General features: G+C 37.8%; 1 protein-coding gene across 2 annotated transcripts in view; it reads right to left on the bottom strand.

Annotated features, from left to right (window-relative positions):
- The window catches only part of LOC307010640 (collagen alpha-6(VI) chain), a 34,208-nt gene that overhangs the window by 12,980 nt on the left and 2,854 nt on the right, over nt 1–18,374 (bottom strand). For both annotated transcript variants that reach the window (XM_079635484.1, XM_079635483.1), the window contains exons 5-20: nt 17,737–18,345; nt 13,825–14,394; nt 12,808–13,377; nt 12,027–12,644; nt 11,350–11,922; nt 10,580–11,131; nt 8,452–9,027; nt 7,002–7,589; nt 4,822–5,165; nt 4,136–4,214; nt 3,155–3,291; nt 2,382–2,474; nt 2,100–2,153; nt 1,768–1,839; nt 1,335–1,361; nt 828–872 (exon numbers count right to left, since the gene is read on the bottom strand). In XM_079635484.1, the coding sequence (XP_079491610.1) occupies nt 828–872; nt 1,335–1,361; nt 1,768–1,839; nt 2,100–2,153; nt 2,382–2,474; nt 3,155–3,291; nt 4,136–4,214; nt 4,822–5,165; nt 7,002–7,589; nt 8,452–9,027; nt 10,580–11,131; nt 11,350–11,922; nt 12,027–12,644; nt 12,808–13,377; nt 13,825–14,394; nt 17,737–18,345 (5,507 nt within the window). The remainder of the gene's footprint in view (nt 1–827; nt 873–1,334; nt 1,362–1,767; nt 1,840–2,099; nt 2,154–2,381; nt 2,475–3,154; nt 3,292–4,135; nt 4,215–4,821; nt 5,166–7,001; nt 7,590–8,451; nt 9,028–10,579; nt 11,132–11,349; nt 11,923–12,026; nt 12,645–12,807; nt 13,378–13,824; nt 14,395–17,736; nt 18,346–18,374) is intronic.

Consider the following 18,374-nt stretch of genomic DNA (forward strand, 5'->3'; position numbering starts at 1 on the left):
TACAATCAATCATCTGTAAATATTTTCTGTGTTTTTCTCCATTGGTTTTCACGAGGTGATAACATGAGTTTACATGATGAGAAGAAACCTGAAACGCTTTATAACCTGCATGAGTTCACCTCTGACAGTGGTTTGATACTGTAACCGTGGCTTGATGTTGCACGATCACCAAACAGCAAAGTACAGCCTGAATGAAATGATCGTTTGCTCCTGTATCGGTTGCTGGTTTGAGTGGCACATGCACTAATGGTAGACACAAACGGTTTTGCATTATGAAAATGTGCGCCTTGAATTCATTCATTCTTGTTTGAAAATCACTCAACTTTAGCCATAAAATCACTCTGCTTGGATTTTTTTTTTTTAATTCTTAATTTTATATTTTAGAAAACCGAATAGGGAAATAGTCTGGAAAGACAAAGATTTTTCCCATTTTCTTTGTTCCATATTTTCCAGAACTGGAAATTACTAAAATTTCACACTTTTCCAAACTGTGTAGGAACCCTGAAGTTTGTGTATTGTGATCTTTCTTGCATCAGCAGCAAAGATTAAGATGCTGTCGCAACGTTTCATTTACACAGAAAGCCTGATTTCCATCTAAAAATCTTCGCAAATTATTTATCTGTATAATGCACATTTTGTTGCTCTTTTCATCATATTCATTTAAAGCAACACTGTGTAAGATTTACTCCCATCTAGCGGTGAAATTGTATGACTACCAACTGAATATTACATTCTAGCCTCTCCCATTCCGAGGGTGTTTTTTGCTAAGAATCAACTAAAAAAATTACAGTGTAGCTTTAAGATAATGTGAATGTAAGAGAAATAACCTGTTCTCCATCCACTCCATCCAGCCCGATATCCCCATCCTCTCCCTGTCAGACAGAGGTCAAAGGCTCACACACACTTACAGTCATGTTTAGGGAAGTAATCAACAACCACTGAACAAATATGTACTTGTTTATGACCCTACACATAACATCTGCAGCTTGGAAAAAAAGCCTCATGGAAACCATTAACTTCACTGCAAAAATCATTATATTGAATGAGAATCTGGACTTATTTTCCAGTAAAAAAAAAAAAGATTCTAAAAAACTCTTAATATCCCATGCAATTTTGCTTCCTAAAACAAAACAAAGATACTCATTAAAAACCATTACAGTGTTTTGTGCTATCTAAATTGTAGTTGCAGATTAATAAATAAAAACAGCAGAACAAGCATTCAGAAAGCACTTATGTAAATTATTTGTCTTTTTTTGTCCAAACCGTAATTTTTTAAGTGGGAGCAATAATAGACCTAACAGGCAGTAAACAATATAAGAACTCTTGTTACTCACTTTATTTCCAGTGATGCCTCGCTGACCCTATTGAAATTAAAACATTTCCTTTATTCAGCACGGCTGTAAAACACAATCTCATCTGATTTTACATACCCTAGCAATGCAGGTATCATGTATTTATCCCTAAAAATGATTTCATTAAGCCACACTTAAATGCATGAATGTTTGCACTAAATAACAAAATATTAAACCATTTAATTTTTTACATGAACAATTTGATTCATGGTCTCTATGCATCTAATCTTATTTTTGTTCATTTTGATGATTGCAAAAAGTACCAATACAATTCATGTTCTAAATACAAGTGGTGTACTAAGACATACTGTGCTAATTCACATTCGGAGATAAATACAGAAATTCCAAGCAGAAAACTGCACTCATACGAACAACATCATTAGATGCATCTCCAATGATAATCACATTACTTTACCTTGATTCCTCTGTTTCCACGGCAACCGATGTTTCCCTGAGTTCCATTCAGCCCTGGTGGTCCTCGCTCTCCCTGCCAGACACATGACGGGAGAGAGAATATTAATCCATGGCATATACAGTGTACATCCACTCGAAAACATGTGTATTCTGTCCTATATCTTCAGTGACGCATCACTAGGGTAAAATTGCATAAAAATTTAATAATAAAAAAAAACACTATTATCAGCTATACATTATCTTCTGAATTACTAATGTTGAAGTTGCTGAATTGGAATATGAAGTACACATATTGAAAATGACAGCAGACATTAGGCTTACACTTTTACTTACCATACTACCTTCATCTCCTGGAAATCCAGAATGACCCTTCTGACCAACTGAGCCCTAAATAATATAAACAAAAAAGAGATGCTGACACAGAAAACTGAGTGAGCGCCCTACATAAGTAGAATTTCTTTAAGGTATTATAGGCACGTTCCCTATGCGAAGCCGGTTTAAATTTATGCTGCCTTCAAGCAGAAATGCATTTATCCTTTGCATAATGCGACAAGCTCGGTGAAGATAAACGAAACAAGAGAAATGATGTAAATCCGCATATTGAGGATCTCTGACCTTCTGACCCGCTCCTCCAGGGGGTCCTCGTGGTCCAGGTACACCAGCGCATGAACAAGGAACATCGCAGCATTTCCTCAGCGCCACTGTTTCCTGAGGGGAGAGAAAGCCACACGATGTGTGAAACTGTCCGTCTAATGCTGTTGAAGTCACAGGCCATGCATTTCAATTTTAGGGTATTTTACCACAAATTAATTTCGTAGAAGCTCGTTAAATTAGACAGTTGGCAACACGGACATGACATCTCTGAAAATTAAACACATCTACACAAGCTACAATCCAGACTACTTTAAATATTGGTCCGGTTGAAACGGTTTGTGTCGATCACAATGTGTTTTGTGTGGTGATTTATAGTCTGCCAAGAGCATTGTAAATCAAAGATGTTAATAATTGTGCATGTCAATGTAATTCATGGTGATATTACATTTCAATATTTTATATATGTGAAATATATCATTTTCTGTACGATGTCAAATCTTGCTCCTGAAACAAAGGCCAAATGAAAAGCATAAAAAATTAAAATTGATTTAATGAGAGAAAAAGCACAACAACATGCGCAATACTATTTCATCTACACAAGTTAAAGGAAAATAGCTTTGAAAAGTCTTCAGTTAAAATACACCAAATAAACATTCAGTTTCAATTATAAAATGTATTTCAGAACAGCTGCTAAGCCATTGATGCATGTGCAGATGGTGTAAAAAAAAAAAAGCTTGGCAAGAGCTGAAAACTGCTTCTTTGAGTGAGTCCTAAAGCATTGATTGCATACTTACAATTTGATTCATAAGAGCATTGCCTAAGTTCAGCATGTTGATGGACAGTGGCTGCAAGTAGCCGAAACCTCTGCCAAATTCCAGCTGGTGAACATCCATTTCCCCCTCCAAAGACACAATCAGCAGTGTGCTGACCCCTAGTTTACACATCAGAAATAAGCACAAATAGCTTTGGAATGGTTTAAGTACAGCGTCACAGTCTCTAAAATTGACTTCAATTCACTGTGACTTCGATTTTATTTCACGTTCAGGCTAAATGGGGAAAGTCCTCCAAAACAAACAAACATGGGGGCTATGCAAGACTACTAATAAGATAAGTATTCCAACCAGTATTTCAGTGCTTCCAAATCAAACAAAACAAAATCAATATGCAACCTCAGATTTGCAGATGGAGAAGGAGGGATAACTATATATCATTTTACAAAATTAATTAAAGTTCTGCATTAAACTGAACAAATCAAGGAATCTCTCTAGTGAAAGGAATGAGTGAATCTACTGTATCTTAAAATACTTTACTGTGAAATGGCCCAGATTTAAAACAGTGATAAATGCTAGTATATATTTACATTAATTTTGATAAATTGGAAAACGCATCTTTTTCTTTAAGCTTTAGCCTTCCATCCACAAAGAGAAGTTTTTAAAGACCTTTTTAAGGCTTTCTTCCAAGTGGATAAATCTGATAACAGTTTTCGTGTTATAGTGTGGACTGTGTAAACTGATGATGCATGTTTAGTCATGTGATGCATATTGTACCCATAGATATCTATGGTTGTATGTGCTATTCACTTTCATGTTGTTAAAAGATACATTTTAAGTCAAATCAAGTCAACTTTATTTGTATAGTGCTTTATACCATACGAATTGTCTCAAAAGCAGCTTTACTGTGATAAACAGTAAAATAATGATCAATGATGCAAACAGAATTCAATTCTGCTGTAAAGTAGCTCTAAAAAGTGAGTGGTGGGATATTTTGCTACTTACCACTTTGTTTAAGTCTTTCTGAACTCTCCATTAAACGCTGAATGCTATCATCCAACCCGTCTGAGAAGATTATTAAAACCTAGACGCAAACATACAATTAAATGTCAGAGGTTTTAGCAGCATCAGTCTGTGTGACTACCATTTTCTGAGTTTCACTGTCTCAGGTTGTCTTGAATGAGCAATAAATATTTAATGCGATCTAGGTGTCCAATATGGATCTAAATGCTGAATCTGATTTCCCAACCATATTTGCATTTTTAAAATTCATATTTTTTTTTCAATAGTCCTCTTACAGATGCAATTTAATTTACCATTTTGGGTAAAATATCACACTTTATTTTAAGGTGACATAGTTAGACGTTACTACATGTACTTAATATAGTAATAACAGTAAATTACTGTTATTAACCATAACTAAAATAGTAAGCAGTTAATAATTAATATTACTCTGTACTTAAGTGCAATGTAACAACGTCACATTAAAATAAGGTGTTACCAAATATGATAGCAAATACAAGTGCACAGTGTTTCTTTGGTTGTATAAATAATAGTTAAACTATGTTTCTGTATCACAAAAACAATAATTTTAAAATAACATCAGCATAATTAAGGGAACATTAATTTAAAGAATGTAATAAAGTTGACAATCATTTTGATGGTCAACTTTATATCAGACACATTCCCACCTTTGCCTTGGCTTTAGAGGAGACAAACATTCCTTTGAAGGATTCTAACAGAAACTCGTTGAAGGCAAGTTTCTCCGATGGTTGCCATAACATCACTTTCCTGACCATACTCTCGTTGTACTTGTCAAAACCCAAATCCTCCAGGACACGGCCATCTCGTCCAGACACTAGCCTATAGCCAAATCCAGTTGTAATTTGGTCCACTTTGACACAGCACAGATCACCCATCATGGAGATACGGTGGATGGCTGCAGTAACCAACATTTCCACCTGAGGTCTCAACAGAGGTTGTGTGCTTAATCGCCTGGACACGTCAAACCCAAAGGCAACGTCAATGCTGCAATCTGTTCAAACAAAACAATAGGTCACAATCTTCAAGAAAGGGAATAGACAAAATAGTTTTACATCATTATCATTAATACCATGCATACAATATATGTATAGTACAGTCTACACAGTATATTACCATTTACCATGTTAGAAGACTTTTTGGTAACATGGCCCGTCATTAATAGGTAACTATGCAGGAAGTAATGCAGGACAACACTTCAGCTACTACTATCAACTAACATACAGTAGTTACCTATTAATGACGGACCTTTATTTTAAAGTGTTACCGACCAAGTAAGGTTTTCCTAAAATCACAATAGTCTACTTCTATCTACGAAAAAGTGTTTTCAGATTCATCTTGTGGATTTTAAAGTATTTCAATGTTTTGTTTCTAGAGGACAAAGTAATTTAGCTTTTATTGGCCAAAAATGAATTAAAAAGTGTGAAAATTAGGTATGTACATTTGTTTCGTTTTTAATCGGTTAACCGGCATCAAACCTGCTTTTTAGATAACTGCTATCTAAAAATATAAAGAAATAAAACAAATGCGTTTATAAAACATAAATCAACTAATAGTCAACGGCAAAAACCGTCAAGGTCAGTTAATCAGTTAACACCTACAACCAGTGGAAATGAAAGATAAAATAGAAGATATGGCATTGTTGACATGTAAATGTGCATGGTTATGTGTTCAATGAACACAGTGAAGCTGTGGAAGATTAGAACAAGTCTTATTAAACTTGGGTCTTTGCGTTCTGAAAGTTAATTCTGTCAGGATCACTATTGTCAAATATTATTGACAATTAGCATACCGTTTGGATTGGCGGTATGGTTCTGTTCTTAGCGTAGAATGGATAAGAGCAGGGAGAGCAGCAATAACCCCCCTTAGGGTTAACAGAACAGAACCAACATGAATGTATGCAAATATATTTAATTCAAGATTTTAAAGTATAACATAATTCGAGAATTTATTCTGATTCAAGGGGAATCAGAATGCCACATCCTGACTGACGAGAGGTGGAGGTGGGGAGGGAAGACGGTAATTCACTCCCGAGAAACGCGATAAAGCTGCTGATAATACTGAAGGAGCTTATATATGTATACGGTTATAGGCGTCGTAATCCTATAGGTAGACGTGGATCAGCTGATGCGAGCTTGACTAACGTGACCTGCCAGAACTAAAGCTACACTTGATTTTTATGCTTCATTGCAAAATTTGATTTCTCATCATGTGACACCTTTAAAGAGTAAAATAATGGGTTTGATCACCCAAATATGAAAATTCTGTCATTAATTACTGACCCTCATGTCATTCCAAACCCGTAAGACTTTTGTTCATCTTCAGAACACAAATGAAGATCTTTTTGATGAAATCTAAGAGCTTTCCGTCCCTCCATTGACAGCTATGCAACTGACACTTTCAAGTGTCTTTTTTATTAGCCTAATGTCCAACATGCGCTCATGTAACAACGCCTGCTCTTGCGTCGCTTAATAAAACTGAGGTTACATGGATTACTTTAATTATGCATCTAGTACCTTTCTGGGGTTTGAAAGTGGTAGTTGCGAAGACTATCAGGTTTCATCAAAAATATCTTCATCTGTGTTCCAAAGATGAATGAATATCTTTCGGATTTGGAAAGACTTGAGGGTGAGTAAATAATGACAGAAATTACATTTCTATATAACTATTGCTCTGATTCAAAACTTATTGAGCTCCCTCATAAGGCAAAATTTTAATGGTCATATTTGGAAACAGGCGGCAGCTCATCAAGTTTAGAAACAGTGCTGATATGTAAAGTATTAGTATATAATAATAATTATCAATTACAGTATAAAAACTAATTACTTACCATGTTTAATAATGCTATCATCTGGGTCTTTACAGAGGAAATGTAACACTTTCTTTCTGGTTGTCTTCAGTTCAAGGGTTTCAAAAGTCTCAATGAGGACACGGTCAGGTGACCCAGCTATTTTAAGCAGCTCGGATTTTTTTATGTCATTGCCAACCCCAATAACAGTTATTGCTATGTTCTTGTTTTTGAGATAAGCTAATGCATTCAAGTCTTCTGGATCATTAGCATATCCATCTGTGATCAGCAGGAGATTCTGAGCGACTCCTTCATCTATTCTGGATCCATTCTCTTTCGTGAAGTAGTGTTTAATTAAGTTCAGGGCGTCCCAAGTATTTGTGCCCTGCTTTCTATGCACAGTGTTGTTTATAGCTTTCTCCACTTCAACAAAACTAGTGTATGTGTTCAGGTAAAATTGATGCAAGAGTATATCGCTGAACTGGGCGACACCCACTCGCCATTTGTCTTGAGCAATATCCAGTTCTTTCACAATGCCAATCATGGTTTGTTTGAGAATATACCAACTGTCCTTAATAGTCTCTGATCCATCAATTAAAAAAACCAGGTCTGATACCTCCATCTCACAAACTAGAAAGAGAAACAAAAAAACATTAGGACAAACAACATTAATAGAGACAAATACAAAAGCATAGTTTGCAGTGTTGGGGAAGCAACATTGAAACTAGATTGGCAAGCCGCAAGCTACTCATGTTTTAAGGTTTATTTAAACTTGGTCACTTCAGATCTTGCATTTGTACTGCATATAGCTACAAATATCTCAGAAGCTAGTATGAGAAGTCGTGTATCAGAAGCTTACAAACACTAAGCATCATATGGGGCATAGGTATAGCTTTAAACTGAATTATATTGCCACATAACACGGGAAGAGTAGGTCAGATTTATATCTATTTTGCAGTGAAAGATTTATGTGACATAAAGTATAAATGGTCATTTTCAATGAATTCCAATCAATTAAGATGCATGAAGTGATTATGCAGAAATTACTCTATTTAAAACGCAGTTACTGACAAAAAGTAGCTGAACACATTTAAGCTATTTAATTGGCCAACCTATTTTTAAATACAGTAAAATTCCTTTAATCAGAAGAACATTCACGTTGAGCTTTAAGTTAATTTGTTCAAAAGTCTTTGTGCCATACATTTTCAGATTTGTTTTTAAACAAATGAACTCAAATAGCATGTCAGCATTAAAAGCGAACAGATTAATTCACACTTAAAACAACATAAAAGAGAGAAAAAAAATCCGAATTATCTGTAACTGGAGTTGAAAAAGAAATGAACATCAATATAACAGGGAAGCTTGTTATCAGAAAATCTACAGATTTTTAAAAACAGCTGAGCAACTGATAAATGTAGCTAAATTAGTAGCATTGCCATTTTAGCTAGTTATTCCCAAGTACTGATAGAAGGTGATAAGAAATTAAATTTACTTGGTTTGGTAAGACTGCAAAGCTCTTGGGTGATTATTTTTTGTAGTCCATGCAGATCCTGGTAGGTTTTTGCATAGTGCACTCGGCCTTTCTCTCCTGCCATCTCCCTTAGCTGGACCTCATCTGCATCTTCAGTACCAATAGCAAAAAAGTTGACTTCTGAAATAGCCAGGGATTGAGGCCAAGTTTCCAGTCCACTTAAATCATTAACCAGGCCATCTGTAATCAGAAATAGCACTTGGGGTACATTCTTCGCCCGTCGTCCACCATGAGTTGCGTCAAAGTAGGAGAGTGTGTAGTTAAGGGCCCGGGCCGTGTTTCTTCTTCCCCCTGAAGATTTGAGGTTTGAGATAACCCTCAGAACATCAGCCTGACTCTTGTACTCTTTCAGGGTGAACTCTGATTGAGGGATGTTAGAGTAGGTGATGGCGCCAAATCGTACCCGTCTTTCTCCAACCACAGATTTGCCCACCACATATGACATTAAGTTGAGCATTTCCTTGAAACCATCTTTATTGGGATTACCAGAGGCATCCACAAGGAAGATTATGTCAATCAGTTCGGGTGTCTTGCATTCTGGAAAGATATATGATCATAATGTAAGAAGTCATTTGAAAAAGTCACTCTGGCTTTGGTTTTTACTAATACACATGAAAGCTGACAATCTTTTAGAAGATGTACACATTAAAGGGATAGATCACCCAAAAACAAAAAACTAATCCATATGAATCGAGCGGTTTGGTCCAGATTTTCTGAAGAGACTCAATCGCTTTATATGATGAACAGATTGAATTTACTATAGGCTTTTTATTCACATATAAACATTGATCAGCGAACATAAATAGAAGCTCAACCGAACCTGCTTGACACATGAGAACAAGCCTCTTGCGGAAGCTCAAACGTGCTTCGTAACACGACCCTTTGCAGGGAGCTTGATTGACAGGTGATCTGACCAATCATACGTCGCCATCCGCCATTTTGTCGGACAAAGCAGTCAGGAGAGTTAGTAGATTAACATGGGAGGATTTAAACTTGAAAAACAGAGTGTATTGACGCCTTTCCGCGGTTAAAAAACAACATTCCTCCTTATGTTCATTCATGTTTATTTGATGCTATAAATTAACTAGAAGGAAGAGATGATCGGTTCACGAGCAGCTTTAACTGATTCTATACAGCGATCTGACAGACACATTAAAGAGCCACAAAACTATATTTATTGTTTACATTTTTTTTAAAAATGACCAAAATTGAAAGGTGAGACTTTGTTTAATACGTTTAAGATCAAAAGTAACCGAAAAGTAACCTGGTCTGTCCTGTACTGTCAGCGTGTTGTCAGTCTCCTCTCTGCTCCGCGATGTATTTCTCACTGCGTGAGAACATGGTGTGTGTGTAAGAGCGGCGTAGCTAGTCGGACATAGCGACAGTAACTAAGGGGGGCGGGTCTTTGCGAACGGTCAATTAACCTCATTGGTTCTCGCATGTCAAGAGAACATGCTTAAGCTTCCGTTTATCACAACTGATGTGTGAGTTGATGCATGTTTATATGTGAAAAAAAGCCTAAATTAAATCTGGTTATCATACAAAATGATCGAGTCTCTCCAGAACATTTAGGACTAAACCGCTTGATTCATGTGGATTAGTTTTACGATCTCTTTATGAACTTTTTAAAGCTTCAAAGTGTCAGTTGCGTAGCTGTCAAAGGAGGGACAGAAAGCTCACAGATTTCATCGAAAAGATAATTTGTGTTCCAAAGAAAGTGCTACGGGTTTGGAACGACATGAGGGTGAGTAATTATTGAAATAATTCATTTTTGGTGAACTAACCCTTTAAAAATGTGCAGTCCTCCTCTTTTAGCAAAACAGCCATGAGCCGTAAATGTCAACATGCTATTGCCGGTAAGAATCAGATAGACTTTGGAAATGGTGGGTAAGATGAGTCATCAGTAGTTTTGGTCCAATTTAATGAAGAAAGACTATTTGTTGCAAATGTTTACACTTTTAAGAGTACACTAGCATTAGATGCCCTCAAAGCTAACAGACATGGACTAAAAACCACAAAACTTAACATAAACTAAAGGTTACCGACATAATGTGATCTCTATTAAAAATCTCAGATTTTGTTTACATACCTGTGTTACAGATCTTGAGAAGAACCTCACTGGCTAATTCTTTCCGGGAAGCAACTGTGTCTTCAAAGAACACACCTCCGTGGGATCCAGCAATGGCGAGAATCTGAGATCTGTTTGCATGTTTCATACCAATGGCATAAATGTTGATGGAATTGTCTCTCAGGACTTTCGCAGGTTGGGCTACATCATCCCTACTATCTCCATCTGTAAGAACTATCAAGAACTTCATGGCACGGGAGCGCCCTCCTTTAGACTTGTCAAAAGATTGCAATACTTCAGTAAGTGCTTTTCCAGTGTACGTTTTTCCATTCATCTGGACGATGTTTCTAATTTCCTGTAATAATATAGCGCTATCATCAAATGTATCTAAGGAAAACTCCTCTTTTGTGTTTGTGCCATACTGAACAACTGCAACACGCTCCTTGTCTGGTCCAATTGCAAACTTTTCTATCACAAACTCAATTATTTCCTTCATGTTTTCAAAGTCTTCAGTGCTAACACTTTCTGATCCATCAATCAGGAAGACAACATCTGCAAAAAGACCTTCACAACCTAAAAATAAGAAATTTATAAAGTGAACACTCATTCTGTGAAAAGATTCTTGAAACAACCATCGGACACTGGCAGTCATTTATTTGCATGCATCGTTATTATTTTATCACCAAATTTAATTCAAAATTGTGAAAATCAAATAACCGTGCAAACATAATATTGTGCAAATCAAGTAACAGTGCAAACATACCACATATGCCATAATTTGAATTTCTTACCTTCAAAGGAACATATTTCTGTAAGGATGTCTTTCTTAATTTCCTTGAGAAAATCATAGTTTTTGACATAATACGTTCTTTGTGGACTGCCAGATATCAATTCGAGCTCGGGCACAGATGCATTTTTCACACCAATAGCATAAACGTTGACATTCTGTTCTGTTCTCAGTATTTCAGCAGGAACTCCTACCGACTCTTCTGTCCCTATTGATTCGCCATCTGTGATTACAATCAGCAGCTTACGAACATTTTCGCCACGTGTTTGTACAGCTTCTTTGAATAGCGGTATCATTTCTCTTAACCCCAGATCAGTCCTGGTGCCCCCACCATTCATAACGAAATCCTTCACTGCCTTTTCCACACCAGCTTTTGTGCTATAGTCGTGTAATCGGAAAGCTGTGGTTGCACGGCTTGCAAACTTCACTACCCCAATGCGCACATTGTCACTCCCAATCTCAAACACATCAAGCCATTCAATAATGAATTTCTTCATATCTTCAAAGTCTGCATAGGATATACTTCCTGATTCATCCACAAGGAAGTACATGTCAGCTTTGACTGTTTGCTTGCAACCTACAAAGTAGTGAAAGAGTATTCCATTATGAAATTGGAATTGTGAAACAGGTTGAACATTGTGCTAGTAATAAAAAAACAATTATTAAAAATATTGTGCAAACCTTTTAATATTGAGCTGAATGAGATTTGAGGTATGATGGCACTGGTGATTTCATTGCAAAGTGTTTTGGTTAAAATCTTCGCAAGGGAATTTAGTTGATCAAAGCGTTCCACATTTAACACAAACTTCTTGGGTGGGTAGGATGCAATCTCTCTCAAGTCATGCTCTTTTGTGCCTTTGATACCAAGCGCAAATACAGTGACGCCTGATCGCCGTAAATCTGCTGCAGCGCTGGCCGCGTCATCTGTGGACTTTCCATCGGTGACAACAACAGCAACCTGCTGAACATACTCATCTTTTCTGCTACCTCTTGCTTTGGTAAACACATGCTCTTTGGCAAACTTCAGAGCAGCTCCGGTGTATGTTTTACCAAGACCATATGCCATGCCACTGATGTAGCGCAGGATGTCAGCCTTATCATTGAAGGTGTTGAAGTACACATCAGCTCGAGGGAAGTCGCTATAGAGGATCACAGCAACCTTTATCTTTCCTTCGCCCACGTCGAGACCTCCGATGGTGCTCTCGAGAAAGTCGCGCACAAGTTGGAAGTTTTTGGATCTGATACTGCTGGACTGATCAACAATAAAAGCGATATCTGCCACCACGTCAAACTTGCACTCTGTCAAAAGACATAAGAACTTTACAAAACCAAAGTCTTTTGGATTATGTAATACATCATAGTTTTTCAAATCCAGTCATAATTAAAACCCAAACCAAGGGGGGAAATGTTTAATAACACTATGAATTTTATTGAAAGAATAGAAGATTATGCAAGCACTCACCCTCTGTGACCGCAGCGTCCTCCCATGTTTCAATGGCAAACTTAAGTTTCTGTTGCACTTGTTGAATGTTGCCTACTAACTTGTAGCTGTGCTGTTGACTAGAGATGTCCTTCATCTCATACGGATCGGCTTTGTTTAAGCCAACCGCAAAAACCGTCACTGCTTCTTCATTCATTTTACGGGATGCTTGGACGACACCATCAGCAGATTCTCCAGCTGCAATGACTAACAGGAACTGCTTAAAACCTTCAGATACACGGCTTCCAGCAGCGCTATTTAAGAAATGTGTGCGTGCATATTCAATTGCTTGGCCAATTCTACGCTCCCCTGTAGGCCTCAGCTGCAGGGTGCGCATGAATGACCCTATCTCATTCTTGGTCTTGTCAGTATTAAGCAGGAATTCCTCTTTGACATTTTCGCTAAACTGAGCCAGGCCGACACGATTAGCATTCTTTCCCACGTCGAGCTGGTTGACCAGTCTATAGAGCAAATTCTTTATTATTTGCTGCTCTTGTTTAGATGCTGAACTATCAACCAGTATGAAGATATCAGCAAATTTTTTCAAAAAAGCTGAAGAGAATGGAAACAAATAAATTATTTATATCTAAACAATTTAAACACTAGGGTGCAGACAACAGTAGATTAACAATATGACGGGACTCAAAGCATGTACACTGTAAAAAAATATTGTTGGTTTCACTTAAAAAAGTAAGAAACCTGGTTGCCTCAAAATTGTAAGTTTATTCAAATTAAAATTGAGTTAATACAATGAAGGAGATTGGTTTAATCAACAGAAACTCAAAATATTATGTTATCTGAAGCACTTAAATTATCTAAGGTGATTTGACAAAAGAAAAAATGTTGTGATAACAAATCATGAACATATATATTATATTTTTTTTACAGTGTACATTTATGGAAAGTTTTGGTTTTGTTTGTATTCATTTTAAGGATTTTTATATTCAACAATCCCACAGTATAAACACAAATGGGAAAGCATACAAGGTAAAATGTTACCTTCTGACTGGACGCCCACAGTAAAGCACACTTTGTTGCGCAGACTATCTTTTAGACCTTCCAGTTCTTGATAACTGTTAATACTGAATAAGAACTCTTCATTTGGGACATTAGCAATGGTGCGCAGCTTTTCCATGTTGCCTGTTCCCACCCTGATGACAAAGATGGCAACTCCCATATTTCGTAGTCTCTGGGCAGGTTCATCTACAGCATCACTTGATTCCCCATCTGTGATGACTATGGCAATGCCAGGGATATTCTTTCTGGCCAAGTTGAAGTAATTCTCACGAATGAAAGTCAAGGCCTGACCGGTGTTGGTGCCTCCTTTACGGTGGATGAGACCATCCAACTTTTGGTGCAGGTCTGTCTTATCCAAATACTCACCAAGTAGGAACTCTTGGTAAGTTCTGCCATTAAACTGGGCAAGTCCCACTCTCACCTTGTCAGGTAAAAGGTTAAATCTGTCCACAAAAGCACGAAGGAAATTCTTCACTTCATTAAAATGGTCTCCAATGCTACCAGACGAGTCCACAAGGAGCACAATGTCTGCCTGAGCAGTATCGTTGCAGCCTAGAGCAGCAAATGGAAGAGTTTTAGTTAAAATTCACTGAATTCTGCTTTTAATTCTTGTGTTTGTACAAATAGAGTAATAGAAATGTCCTTTTAAGAATGAAATCAGTATTTGCTGAGAACGTGCTGTCATGACGTTGCCTTATTGCTTTAACTTGAGATTCCACAACATTTAGGGCCTGTTTGCACCTGGTATTAAGATGCGTTTTGGTTGTAAGATTGGAAATAATCCAAGATATTTGAAAGGAACAAAGACATTTGCTTTTCATCCCCTCTTCTCTAAAGGCACAGCGGTGCTGATAGTGATCTAGGCCTGTAGGCCAGAGGTTTTGGACAATGGGGGAAGTTGTGATTGTCTGATTGGTCAGTTTGAATATCTCACACCTGGGTGTTAGTCACATGGTCGGGGAAATTATATGAGAGGATTGTAACTGTTGTTCTGTCTCTTTTCGGATGCTGGCCTGCTCTTGAGCCCAAGGCTCTCTGCCTTTGGCCCTCTCTCTCTCTCTGGTAATATTTTACGTATGCTGGGTACAATTAATGGTCTAATTATTATCATATGCATCTATTTTGTAACCATTTCAAGAGTATAACCTGAGGACCTGAGATGCAAATTAGCTTTCGCTATACTCTCTATGTGCAATACATATTTTCCAGCTTTGACTGGGATCATGTTTTTTGTACTGTCCCTATACAAATAAACGTATAAATAAAAAATAAATAACCTAAACCATATTTTGACTTGCATCTAATTTGTAACTATTTTAAGTGTAAGCATAACCTTATTTGGTCACATTGAATCTTTTTAATTCATGGAGTCAGATTAAAACGAGATGATTGCATATGAGAACATACGTTTTATTTAACCAAATTACTTTGCGAAGCGAAAAAAACTTGAACGCGCGTTCTTCACCGGCTGGCCGGAAACCGGAAGATGGGCCGACCAGCCGGGTCTTACATGGTCGATCGGATCACAAGTAGACGAGGGAGACACTTTCCCATTTACACCTGGTGTTTTAATCCGTCTCTTTTGTCCACTTTAAACAACTTCTGTCTAGATTTTTTTGAGGGGAGGGTGAATATATATATAGAATATAGAACATTGTGTTTGGTACGTTTTTCATCCTGAGACCAAACTTGGGTCTTCAGCCGACTAAGTTTAAACCCCGTCTTTCTAGCGTGCGTCCCATAATGTTTACGCATTAGATCAATAGACGGAGAGTAGGCGTCTTTTGTGGCTGTTCAAGCCATAGACTGTAAAAAAAAGATGGACGACGCCCCTTTGCTCTCTTCCATTGGTGAGAACTGAAGCCGCCACTGTCCTCATTTGGCGCTGACATCTTGAGACTTGAGTCTGCGCAGTAGCGATCTCGGGACCAGACCTGCGCAGTAGTGAGCAGCAAGTAAAGCCGCGAAATCAACGCCCCGCCCTCACTCTCCCAGAATGCACTCTCCCTGCACTTTTCAAGGGGCCTATGTCTGCTCCGTTCCTCTGTTCTGCTCCAATTTTGATGTCTGTTGATTGCAGTACGACAAGAGGCTTGTTAAAATAAAGTAAATACTATCTCGTCAGTCCTCCGAAGATCCCGAAAAAAAGTTTGTTGGTCATGACGTTACACCACCGTTTTTATAGCATCACGTAACTAACTAAAAACAAACTTATTTTAAAAACAGACACTTGAACTTATGTCAGCGTGATAAAAACGACAGCAAATGACAGAAACCACCTTTGAAAAAAAGATATTTGAAGTGTAATTTAGTTGTTTAGTTGGTCTCACGTCCTGTTGAATAACACGGGGAGGCGGGGTTTGTGACCTATACTAGGACCAGCCACCGGGGGGCGAACGAGACGCTTTGGCTTCACTTTTCAGGGCTTGTACGGCACGCTTGGTTCACTACGAAAGCAATCCGGTCAAATGCGTTCGACTACCTCTGGAAGTGGTTGAAAGTGGACAACATCGAAGCGTTTTAGACCCCGTTTACACCTGTATTTAGCGGCGTCCACTTGTGATCCGATCGACAAAAAAGCATCTTAATACCAGGTGTAAACTAGGGGTTGAACGACTTCAAATTTTTTAAAGTCGTCATTTACGTGATGAAAGTCGAGTCGACATCGACTAGTCGCTGATGATGATGTCATTAATGAATAAGCCTGAACCTCTTGCTGAGACTGAACGCGGCTTGCCTTGTGCACATTTATGGCATATGACACAGCGCTGCCCACAAGGATATTGCTCCATAACAGCTTATTTTTATCAGTTATTTTGTCTTTGGGTCGTTATATTTCTCACGGATTAATTACAGCTTGTTGTAAATCAGATAAAGATAAAGTAGCACAGTAAATATGACATTTATATGAATGCATTTGAGAGAGAGCGATTGCGTGTGAATTAATTCTACCTGGCAACGTCTCTCTACTAATAGAGAAGCTGTGGGTTTTAGTTACTAAGAAATGTATGTTATAACTTTTCAGTTTCTAAGCTATTTTATAAATACAGTAAAATACAAAACAGTGTTGACAATACATTTCTGCGTTACTGAATGTTTCTGTGTGTGCGTGATATGCACTGTCTGTACGTGTGTGTGTTACATTTGCATTTACCCGATCAATTTGGAGCATCCAGATGGTATGGGCATCAAACATTTCTTGTGGGGCGTTATCAGAGTATGCATTTATTTGTCATTTTAACGTAAAAGTGGACTTCAAACATTTCTTATCCTTTTGCGCCCTCTACAGACCCTGATCAGCGACTAGTCGATTTCAAGCTTAAAGCATCATTGGCAGACTAGTTTGTGCAACCCCTAGTGTAAACAGGGCCTTATAAATGTCAACCTATTCTAACTCAAGCTGCTCAGTCTTTAAGTAATCATGATTTTTCCATAGAAAAATGTCTTGCTCAATGAAAAACTTCTGATCCATGACGCCACTTACAGCTTTCAGTCCTACAGGCTGTTCTGACGTAGTATGCCTTAGTCCTTCTAAATGATCAGACTTTCACATATGACATTATCAAAAGTCCCCTAAAAAACAAAATTACATTGACAGAATAGTCAAAGCTTGGAATGTTTTTGATTTGATCCAAGTGTTCAAACTACAAACTTCCTATACTTCCTATATAACCTTAGGATTTCAAGCTAACCCTCAAACTATTTTAAATTGTCAGGCAAGACTTTGTCAAGCTAACATTCAAAGTTTGAAAAAATACTTTGAATAGGCATCAATAAAGAGCTTAAAGGGGGTTGTTACAACTGGCTTCTGATCTCAGTAGTTATCTCACAGATTTCCAGTAAAGCTGTGACTCAAGAGTTTTGAATTAGAAGTTTTTCAATGTAATATGTTACCTTTTGACATCAGGATGACCTCTTTTTGTGTCTCCTCCACAGTGGTGCACAGTTCCCGGATAACACTCTGGGAGATTCCCTGCAGAGCTGCAAAGTCTGATACGCTGTAGACATGCTGGTCGTACGGCTCGTTCGCGATCTGTCTCAGTAACATCTCGTTTGCATCTTTGATCCCTATGGCGTATATTTTGATTCCCCTTAGCCTTAGCTCCTGAGCATGTGACTCAACCTCATCTTGAGAATCACCATCTGTGATAACAATGGCAATCTGAGGAACATTCTGCTGTGCTCGACTTCCGGCCTCTACAACAAAGTGATGTTTAAGCATGAACTCCAAACCCAGGCCGGTAAACGTGCTGCCGGTTATATAATGCAGATTTTGGATGTAGTCGAGAATTTCTTCTTTGTTCTGGTATTTTTTAAGCAAAAACTCAGTACGCGGTGTGTCACTGTACTGAACCAGACCGATCCGGATTTTGTCAGGAGCAACTTCAAAGTTATCAACGAGTGAGGAGAGGAATTCACGGATTTGTTGGAAATTTATCAACCCAATACTGCCAGAGCCATCCACCAGGAATACAATGTCAGCCACTGTCTCCCGTGTACAGACTGAGAGAAAGAAAACAGGTTTTTAATTT

This window comes from Phoxinus phoxinus (assembly GCF_949152265.1).
Source record: "Phoxinus phoxinus genome assembly, chromosome: 14".
Taxonomy (NCBI): domain Eukaryota; kingdom Metazoa; phylum Chordata; class Actinopteri; order Cypriniformes; family Leuciscidae; genus Phoxinus; species Phoxinus phoxinus.